The sequence below is a fragment of the Oncorhynchus tshawytscha genome, linkage group LG12 (assembly GCF_018296145.1).
Source record: "Oncorhynchus tshawytscha isolate Ot180627B linkage group LG12, Otsh_v2.0, whole genome shotgun sequence".
Lineage (NCBI taxonomy): Eukaryota > Metazoa > Chordata > Actinopteri > Salmoniformes > Salmonidae > Oncorhynchus > Oncorhynchus tshawytscha.
The window spans coordinates 37,511,786-37,523,231 of NC_056440.1; the positions used below are offsets into that span (position 1 = coordinate 37,511,786).

Consider the following 11,446-nt stretch of genomic DNA (forward strand, 5'->3'; position numbering starts at 1 on the left):
GCTGCTGCTGTATGTGGTGGGGACTCTGTCCCATTGACAGCCCAAAGCCAAGCCTGGCAGCTCAACTCTCTCTCTCTGCTCTCCCTGCTCTCTCAACTCTCTCTCTCTCTCTGCTCTCCCCCTCTACTCCACTTCGCTCCACTGGCAGACAGACAGAGGAAGTCGCTGTTTCCCACAGTGCGACCCCCCATACCCCCTACCCCTACCCCCATATTTTTTTACCCCTTTTTTCTCCCCAATTCCGTGGTATCCAATTGTTAGTAGTTACTATCTCATCGCTACAACTCCCGTACGGGCTCGGGAGACAGGAAAGTCGAAAGCCATGCGTCCTCCGAAACACAACCCAACCAAGCTGCGCTTCTTAACACAGCACGCATCCAACCCGGAAGCCAGCACCAATGTGGTGGAGGAAACACCGTGCACCTGGCGACCTGGTTAGCGCACACTGTGCCCGGCCCACCACAGGAGTCGCTCGTGCGCGATGAGACAAGGATATCCCTACTGGCCAAACCCTCCCTAACCTGGACAACGCTAGGCCAATTGTGCGTCACCCCATGGACCTCCCGGGTCGCAGCCGGCTGCGACAGAGCCTGGGCTCGAACCAAGTGTTTCTGGTGGCACAGCTAGTACTGCGATGCAGCGCCCTAGACCACTGCGCCACCCGGGAGACCTCCCATCACCCCATCTTATCAGTCCCCCTCACGTCCTTTGTTCCATCTCCTCCTCAGATGCTGGTGTCTTGCCCTGTGTGCTCCCCTCTTTCATCTCATATGTTTCTATATGGAGAGAACACACCTGGAAATGGCCTACCTATGTCATGAGTTTCAGAGCAGGCCTTTACCTATCTCTGAGGTGAATCCAGAATATCTCAACAAATATTCCCATTAGAAAGCATATGCATATCGAAAGCTACATGAACCAAGAGTGAATGAAAAAGAGAAAAGAAAATCTATGGTGAAAGTGAGAGAGTTTGAGTCTCTAGAATGTATTGAGCAGCACAGAGAGAAAGAGAGACAGAGAGACACACAGAGGTTGAGTCTCTAGAATGTATTGAGCAGCACAGAGAGAAAGAGAGAGAGAGACACACACAGAGGTTGAGTCTCTAGAATGTATTGAGCAGCACAGAGAGAAAGAGAGAGAGAGACACACACAGAGGTTGAGTCTCAGAATGTATTGAGCAGCACAGAGAGAAAGAGAGAATGTATTGAGCAGACACACACAGAGGTTGAGTCTCTAGAATGTATTGAGCAGCACAGAGAGAAAAGAGAGAGAGAGACACACAGAGGTTGAGTCTCTAGAATGTATTGAGCAGCACAGAGAGACACACAGAGGTTGAGAGACACACACAGAGGTTGAGTCTCTAGAATGTATTGAGCAGCACAGAGAGAAAGAGAGAGAGAGACACACACAGAGGTTGAGTCTCTAGAATGTATTGAGCAGCACAGAGAGAAAGAGAGACAGAGACACACACAGAGGTTGAGTCTCTAGAATGTATTGAGCAGCAGGGAGAGAGAGAGTGACAGACGCTGGGACAGGGAGGACCACCATGCCTGCCCACGACGTCTGCACCCAGCAGCCACATGTTCTCTCTGTTGCGCTGCCTCGGTGTCTGCTACGTGCATTAGGCCTGCTCTGCTACACTACACTGCTAGGCATCAATCACATCCTCCATGCCATCAAAGATTTATATGGTGATAGACATACAGTAGTTCAGGGGAGAACTGCACAGTCTGCAAGTCAAGAAGCATGCTCTCTCTCTCTGCCTCTCCTCTCTCTCACTCCAGCAGCCTCATCTCTCTCTCTCTCTCTCTCTCTCTCTCTCTCTCTCATTCTCTCTCTCTCTCTCTCTCTCTCTCTCCTCTCTCTCTCTCTCTCTCTCTCTCTCTCTCTCTCTCTCTCTCTCTCTCTCTCTCTCTCTCTCTCTCTCTCTCTCTCTCTCTAAATAGAGGAGGAAAACAGAGGAAATGGGTCGTGGAGGGCTAACAATAGTCCCTAGGTGTTGTGTTGTGTGGAGAAACATTGTGGTTAGTAGGCTACACACAGACAAGAAAAAACAGAGTGTGTTTTTTCCCCTCCACAGATGTTGGAAAATAAATATACACTGTTTAAGTCGATGACACTCTTTCAGTGAGAGAAATGTTCTAGAATAAAAAGGTGTATTCTCAAACTGAGATATAACAATCCACAAAAAAACGTAATTTAGTGTGTATTATAATTATATCATGTCTAAAGTCGGAATTATAAAACCTATCTGAATTGGTTAGCGATAAACCTCTATTCATTTGTGAGATGTCTTTTCCACATTTTATTTTAAACGTTTTCATTTCTCTTAAATGTATATCAGCTATCTAGGTACCTGGTAAATTGATTTCCAGTCCATTTCAAAGGTTAGAGTCTTATATTTTCAAATTCCAACCTTTTTCTTCTGACTTTAGAAGCACAGAGACTGCTCTTCTTCAGCAGGAGAGGAGAGGAGCTGTCATAAAATTCTCTGATGTCCTCTTGGCTCACAGCCCAGGTTTATTCAGGCTTGTACTGCACTTTAGACAGACACATTCATGCTCGCAGACAGACAGACAAACAGGCAGGCAGCAAGTCAGACAGCCAGACAGATTGGCAGACCTACACATCATCAAGCAGATGACACAGACTGACACACACACAAAATACAACTACATACCTACATACCAACACACACACACGTATGCACGTGCCCTGGAAATAATTTCTCAATGGGGCACAATGCACTCGCAATAACAGTTTATACACAAAACTATTCTATACTATTCTATATTCTATACTGTTCTATAAGTATATCTATGTTATTTTCGAAATATACAGTGCATTCGGAAAATATTCAGACCCCATGACTTTTTCCACATTTTGTTACGTTACAGCCTTATTCAAAAATGGATTACATTTTTTTAAAGTCCTCATCAATCTACACACAATACCACATAATGATTAAGCAAAAACAGGGTTTTAGAATGTTGGCAAATTTATAACAAATAAAAAACAGACGTACCTTATTTACATAAGTATTCAGACCCTTTGATATGAGACTCGAAATTGAGCTCAGGTGCATCTTTTTCCATTGATCATCTTTGAGATGTTTCTACAACTTGATTGGAGTCCACCTGTGGTAAGTTCAATTGATTGGACATGATTCGGAAAGGCACACACCTGTCTATATAAGGTCCCACAGTTAACATTGCATGTCATAGAAAAAAATCAAGCCATGAAGTCGAAGGAATTGTCCATCGAGCTCCGAGAAAGGATTGTGTTGAGGCAAAGATCTGGGGAAAGGTACCAAAAAATGTCTGCAGCATTGAAGGTCCCCAAGAACACAGTGTCCTCCATCATTCTTAAATGGAAGAAGTTTGGAACCACCAAGACTCTTCCTAGAGCTGGTCGCCTGGTCAATCTGAGCAATTGGGGGAGATGGGCCTTGGTCAGGGAGGTGACCAAGAACCTGATGGTCACTCTGACAGAACTCCAGAGTTCCTCTGTGGAGATGGAAGAACCTTCCAGAAGGACAACCATCTCTGCAGCACTCAACCAATCAGGCCTTTATGGTAGAGTGGCCAGGCAGAAGCCACTCCTCAGTAAAAGGCACACGACAGCCCGTTTGGAGTTTGCCAAAAAGACACCTAAAGGACTCTCAGACCATGAGAAACAAGAATCTCTGGTCTGATAAAACCAAGCTTGAACTCTTTGGCCTGAATGCCAAGAGCCATGTCTGGAGGAAACCTGGCACCATCACTATGGTGAAGCATGGTGGTGGCAGCATCATGCTGTGGGGATGTTTTTCAGCAGCAGGGACTGGGAAACTAGTCAGGATCGAGGGAAATATGAAGGGAGAGAGGTACAGAGAGATCCTTGATGAAAACCTGCTCCAGAGTGCTCACGACCTCAGACTAAGGCAAAGGTTCACCTTCCAACAGGACAACGACCCTAAGCACACAGCCAAGACACCGCAGGAGTGGCTTTGGGACAGGTCTCTGAATGTCCTTGAGAGGCCCAGCTAGAGCCCAGACTTGAACGCGATCAAACATCTCTGGAGAGACCTGAAAAAAGCTGTGCAGCGACGCTCCCCATCTGAGTAAAGGGTCTGAATACTTATGTAAATGTAAGATTTCCATGTTTTTTATACATTTGTAAACATTTCAAAAACCTGTTTTTGTTTTGTTATTATGGGATATTATGTGTAAATTAATGAGGGAAAAAATATTTAATCAATTTTAGAATAAGGCTGTAACGTAACAAAATGTGGAAAAAGTCAAGCGGTCTGAATACTTTCCGAATGCACTGTACTTTGGATACATTCCCACAGCTTTAAAACGAATATATTTTTTGTAATTGTGCGCTCACAGAGAAAACTAACTAAAACATCTACTTTTCAATTATTTATAAAAGAACTAGAGGGCAGAGGGCAGAACTATTTATGAGAAAATCAAAAGGAAGCCCAGTGTTTTCTCAGATGCTTACAGGAAGTCCCTGGCTGCCACATTCCCACACTACCGTCCATGCCCATGTTTAGACAGGGACTGAGCAGGGGCATGGGCCTGCTGGGGTGAAAGTAACAATGACACACTTTCATTTTGTTAGCTATCCCCCTGCTCTCACATTGTACTCTCAACAAACTCGAACTTGAACAAACTTCAACCTCAGAATCCTGGGACCAGCCACCCCATTCCAGGGGTCATTCCAAATTCCAAAGGCTGTACTTGTTGTATTGGCTGTATTGTTGTCTCTACCTTCTTGCCCTTTGTGCTGTTGTCTGTGCCCAATAATGTTTGTACCTTGTTTTGTGCTGCTACCATGTTGTGCTGCTGCCATGTTGTGCTGCTACCATGTTGTGCTGCTGCCATGTTGTGTTGCTACCATGTTGTTGTCATGTTGTGTTGCTGCCATGCTATGTTGTTGTCTGAGGTCTCTCGTTATGTAGTGATGTGTTGTTCCTCTTGTCGTGATGTGTGTTTTGTACTATATTTTTTATTTATTTTACATTTTTAATCCCAGCCCCTGTCCACGCAGGAGGCCTTTTGGTTTTTGGTAGGCTGTCATTGTAAATAATAATTTGTTCTTAACTGACTTGCCTAGTTAAATAAAGGTAAAAAAATAAAATAAAATAAAAACTATGGGCTGGTATAGAGAGGATACTGACAGAGCGCAGGGTCCAGCCAATAGGGGTCCCCAAGCCGAGCTTGAGAGTGCCGTTTTGACCATGTCCCGAGTGCTCATGTTACGGAGTCCCTCCAGGAATCTGAGGCGTGGGGTGTGTTCCCAACTACACTGCACCCTTTGTGTTCCCCCCGTCAGCCCCACAGGGCAGGTGCAACAGCTGAGCGGAGAGGAGAGGAGAGGAGAGAAGGAACAGAGGAGAGAAGGAGAGGAGAGGGCAACTGCTGCACCACCAGCTACTTCGAAAGGCTTAAAGAGCTCCCTCTCGACCGTGACCTCCTCATTTAATTAGATCCATGCGAGTTTAACATTTACTACTTCACAATTGGCTCTGGAAAAACATTGATCCAATGTACAATACATACTCATAGAAATACTTTAAGAGTGCTGCCTGGGGTGGACTGTTATTGCATGGTCACCATTGGCAAATTCAGACGAGCAGTGTTTCTCTGTATGGGACACTAACAGAGCCACTGCTAAAAAGTTGACTTGTCTGGAGTGACTGCCACAAGAGATAGAGGTTCTCAACAACAGTCAAACAACCACAACAAAACCCATGGCAGCGCTTCGACTCTAACGTGTGCCTCACCATTGACCTTGATAGGCTTGGTTTCTGAGCTTGAACTATTACCAATCATTAGTTCTAAAAGAGACATGAGGGGGGGGGGCATAATGAAGCTTGGGAGGGGCTGAGTGTAGGGAACACGGTCACATGTGGCAGTACTGATAAGAGGAGGAACCATTTAAGGACAATTTCACTCAGCTCCCTGCCTAGCAATAACGATGCAATGTGTAGCGATAAGGAGGAGACTCCACCCAAAGTGGGGTTTGTATACTACCACGGCTGAAACCATGTCTTTGTCTGAATGCAGTTGTATTGACCCTCTGGGCAGAATTATCTTGGTTTTAAAGCTTTCATTGTCTCCGTTGAGTTTGTGCTTTGAAAATTAGAGCCTAACAACCTGAAACACGACACTTCACAAACATGCCGCAATGCCATGGCATGCGACCACTCTCCCCACCCAGCCGTGCCTGCCAGACCTGGTATGCAGACAGCTGTCCTACGACGACAGCGCACATACACGCCTCGCTGGGGTAAATGAAAACTTTAAAGAGCTCCAACAGGACAGCTGTGTGTGAGAGTGTGTGTGGTGTGGTGTACATTTCCCTGTCCACTTACCAGCTCTCTCATTTCACTGGTAGAGGACTGAGGGACTCAAGGATATCTTCCAATCCAGCGCTGCCAGACAGCCACAGAGCAGTACTACTGTAGACAGCCTGTATCAATATCAATTCAGCTGAGGTGTGATTATTGCTGGTTGAAAACTCGGATCAGATCAACCTATCATCTGCACCAGATACCCAACACCCAGTGAGTCAGTGTTGCTGTAGTTAGCCACCATGGGAGCCTACATTGCCAAGATGCTGCTGCCCACCGTTAGTAGCCTGGTGTTCCTGCCTGCAGCCAGCGTGGCCACCAAGAGAGGCTTCCACATGGAGGCCATGGTCTACTTCTTCACCATGTTCTTCACCACGGTAAGAACCATGGCATGACGCTGAGATGTTGACAATGTGCATTACTGTATTATGGAGGCTGTCTGTGTGTTACTGACACTGCTTGTGAGTGGGGCTGTGTGTGTGTACTATATTTGCGAGTGGGGCTGTGTGCGTGTGTACTATACTTGTGAGTGGGGCTGTGTGTGTGTGTGTACTATACTTGTGTGTGTGTACTGTACTTGTGAGTGATTGTGTAGACAACTTCAAACAAGCTATGATTAGTACTGTAATACTGAAGAAAATGCATTGCACAGTGACCAGTGGAGGCTGTTGAGGGGAGGACGGCTCTTAATAATGCATGGAAGGGAGTGAATGGAATGGCATCAAACCATGTGTTTGATGCATTTGATACCATTCCATCATTAAGCTCCAGCCATTACCACGAGCCCATCCTCCCCAATTAAGGTGCCACCAACCTCCTGTGGTACAGTCCCCTGTACAGTCATTTGAGCCATTTCGTAGGGGTGCTTATGATTACAACCTAAAGTGGGTCTACTTTGTGTCTCTGCTAACCTACCAGAGACAGGATGTCCTATCAGAACTGAAACGAGCAGAAAGAAAGTGGCTGTGTAATACTGTTGTATGTGAAACCCATGGGATGTGTTCGACCCTAGATTTACCATGCGTGTGATGGGCCAGGCCTCTCCATCATATGTTTCATGAAGTATGAGATCCTGGAGTACTTCAGCGTGTACGGAACAGCCATCTCGATCTGGGTCACACTGATAGGTGAGTGTAAACAGCACGCTGTTGTGTGATGACACTTGAATGGCTTACCCTCGGAGTGTGTTAAGTGGCCTAAAACTATGTTCAGAGAGCTCGTGAGTTCTGCATTCAGTACCACTGAGCAGTTGTTCGGGAAGCATGTGCTGTGTCTGTCTCTCACTATCTTGTACGCACACACACACACTCTCTTCTCCAGCTTTAGGGGATTTTGATGAGCCAAAGCGTTCTACTCTGACCATGTTTGGGGTTTTGACCTGTGCTGTGAGGATCTACCAGGACCGCTGGGGCTATGGGATCTACTCTGGGCCAATAGGATCAGCAGTATTCATAATCACTGTCAAATGGGTGTGTGAAGACAACTTACAATATGGCTATGACAAACACTGATAATGAAATGCCCTAATATGGTCATGTTTACAGTAATTTGATAAGAGATCTCATAATCTCGTCAATGTGAAATGTACACCGAAGTCCATACTTAGTTGAGGTATTGCCTAGAAACATTGCATTGACTGTCTCTCCAACTAAACCTATTTTGTTCTAAACACATCCCGTGCATGATATTTCAGTTACAGAAAATGAAAGAGACAAGGGGCCTCTACCCCGAGAAGAGAGTATATACTCAACAGGTGGGACCAGGATGCTGCTTCGGTGCCCTGGCTCTGATGCTCCGCTTCTACTTCGAGGTATCAGAACAACTCCATCTCCCTCCTTCCCCTCGCTCCATTCACAATCAAGACAATAACTAGACGGTCAACTGCAAAACACCTTGTTGAGATCTGTGTTTCACTTGCACAAGTGGGAACAACATTGACATTTGGGGGGGGGAGACTTATCGATTTCAATTTGTTTGTCAGGAGTGGGACTACGCCTATGTCCACAGTTTCTACCACCTGTCTATGGCGGTGTCCTTCGTGTTGCTGCTACCCAAAAAGAACCGCTACGCGGGGACCGACGGCAACCCCGCCAAACTCAGCTGCTACACGCTCCTCTGCTGCGTATGTCTCCCTTTATATCTCACCAATGCACAGGGTTTCAGTGCTATGAACATGTTGCATGACGTACAGAACAAGTTCATTTCAGCTTGTTCAATGAAAAGTTGGATTCTGCCTATAACTTAGATAATCAGTCGCATCGACTACAATGGTGCTTGTTCCCGGAGCTGCCGTGTCTTTTACAGTTGAACCAAACACACTTGCTGAATTGCTAGTCAGAGAAGGTGCTGTAAGCTACATTTGTTTCAAAACATATTTGTTGTCTCTCCAACTCTCCTTACCAAGGTTTCTCTAACTTTTCTCTCTGTACTATCAGACACCTTTTCCTGCTTCTACGAAGGAGAAGAAGGACAAGAAGAAGACCCCGTCTCGAACCATTTGGACCATTCCCACTGAGCGGCCTTGGACACGGGCCTGCAACTCACCAACTCTCCCTCTGTACAACCCACCTAGTACACCTGTTAAGAAAGCACTGGACATCACTACATCTGTTAAGAAAGGATGGGAGATCATCAACACTACACCTGTTAAGAAAGCACTGGACATCAACACTACACCTGTTAAGAAAGCATTGGACATCAACACTACACCTGTTAAGAAAGCATTGGACATCACTACATCTGTTAAGAAAGGATGGGAGATCATCAACACTACACCTGTTAAGAAAGCACTGGACATCAACACTACACCTGTTAAGAAAGCACTGGACATCAACACTACACCTGTTAAGAAAGCATTGGACATCAACACTACACCTGTTAAGAAAGCATTGGACATCAACACTACACCTGTTAAGAAAGCATTGGACATCAACACTACACCTGATAAGAAAGCATTGGACATCAACACTACACCTGATAAGAAAGCACTGGATTTCACTACGCCTGTTAAGAAAGGATGGGAGATCATCAGTACTACACCTGTTAAGAAAGGACTGGACAACAGCACTAAAAGTGTTAAGAGAGCACTGGACTTCAGCAGCACTAAACCAGTTGAGAAGGGACTGGACATCAGACTAGATATTAGCAGCACTAAACCTGTTCACAAAGGACTGGACATCAGCAAGCTCAAAGAACAGAATGGGTGGAAGTGACCCCACAAGACAGATAAACTTTTATGAGTCAGTTGGTCTTGGTGATGTCCAGGGAGAAAGCAAATAGAGAGAGAACGATGTCATACAATACGGGGTTACAGGAACACAGACATCATCCACGAAGGTCAAGACCTGGCCTGTGCCCCCAGGGAGACAAAGAGTATGGCTGTCTCTTCTGTCTGTACAGAAAACAGGAGAGAAGCCCTTTACTTCAAAACATGAGGAGAGTGACAGGGAGAAGGGTTCCTGAGGCAAGCCAGTAAAACTGACTGGAAAATTTGTGAGTAGCACAGGCGGCAGACATTTTTTCTCTCCAAGATGAATAAATTGTCTTTCAAATGTTTCTCAGGAGGGACCTTTCGTCTGCTGCTCTCTCTCTCTGAGAAAGGAACTATGCAGTTAAATTCAGTTATGAAAATTACAAGATTGTAAAAGCACATTTTACTCGCTTTATATATCCCCTAGGTGCCAAACATGTCATCTGGTGCATCAGACATTTGAGTGCAGCAGAATCCGGTCCAGACACTAGACTGTAAACCAACTGCAGTGTTTTAGAATGTTTAGAATGAGGTGGCAGGTATTTATTCCAATATATTGAGTGACCAAGCAACTTCGACTTTGTATCCTTCCTTTTCAGCCTCACTCTCGCTAAGCGTTTTTATGATGAACTTTACATAATGCTTATTTATTGCAATGGGAAGGGTTTTATTTAACCGTGATGGTTTCACTATAATGTATGTAATTATTTTTCAAATAAATATTTGAAAAGCCATGGTTGATGTTTCCTTTGATATGATTCTGTATCCTTGTTTCATGGATGGAATTGAGCAGACACCCCTCATGTGAAAATAACTACCTGTATCGGAGTAATTTTCTTTTGCACAGGAACAGCTCTTTCACCATTGATACACACCCTGACTGGCACATACTTAATTCAAGCAGCACTAATCCACTTAAAGCCCTTCACATCATAAAACTGCAAGAATTCTACATTTCCCTTCGGGAGGAAAAAGCGGCGTGCGTTAGCTGCACGTCACCTGTTCCGAACACTACCCAAAGATTACAAACGTGTTCTGCAAGTCTTAGACAAAACAGTCTCTAGCCAAACGTGAATGAAACTCCTCCGGTCCACCAATCATTTTTTGACTGGGGGGCAAAGCCACCAGCTCCTGTGCCCAGAGAAAGGTGTTTTTGTCTGGGGTAGAACCTGGCGGCCACTGGGCTCTCCTGGCTGCATTTCCCATTCCTGACAGGACGGTAACCTTAAACTTTTATTGCGAGGGGGTGAAACACTTTTCAGCTCCTTTATGACCACTGTCTGTCCCAGACCACTTTGTTCAAGGGCTGCAGCCCACACATACTGTCTGAGGGAGCTGAACCAAGCACCAAGCCCCATCCCCACGCCGACATCGCATTGTGAGGCGGCGGTCGACCACGCTCTCCAAATGGAGCCACAACATCATCACCACATCTGATGATTGACATCAGTCTAGGCATGGGCTCCGTGGTCGACTGCACAAACATTGGGCAGACACCATTGAGAAGATTTGGGTGGTACCGGGCGTACTGTGTGAACATGTACTTTTAAACTAGCTTCTCTGCTACGCCACACTCCGCATGTGATTATGCCACTGCTCTCAATGACGTCTTATACATGCAAGGGGGGAGCCTGAGTAGAATTTGTACTGTACGTTCATCACAAATGATTGTATGTTCAGTAATTGAAACAATAGCTGGTGTGGATGGAATGCATGTGATCAGATGCTGCTGGGGTGTTTCCTACAGGGTTGAGTGTCACAATCTCCTTATCGGCTGTTACTATAGCTGCTGTCAGAGCAGGGGGGGGGGGCAGCTGCTTCTCTCTCAAAACAACCCCCTCCCTTCTCCAGTC

At 45.6% G+C, this 11,446-nt stretch overlaps 1 protein-coding gene across 1 annotated transcript; it reads left to right on the top strand.

The window, feature by feature from the left end:
- Positions 1-5,869: 5,869 nt before the first annotated feature.
- On the top strand, positions 5,870-10,327 carry mymk (myomaker, myoblast fusion factor). Its single transcript, XM_024439123.2, has 6 exons — positions 5,870-6,720; positions 7,356-7,470; positions 7,664-7,812; positions 8,037-8,153; positions 8,325-8,465; positions 8,779-10,327. Exons 1-6 carry the CDS (start codon positions 6,586-6,588, stop codon positions 9,553-9,555), a joined length of 1,434 nt encoding a protein of 477 aa, XP_024294891.2. The 5' UTR covers positions 5,870-6,585; the 3' UTR covers positions 9,556-10,327.
- Positions 10,328-11,446: the final 1,119 nt, after the last annotated feature.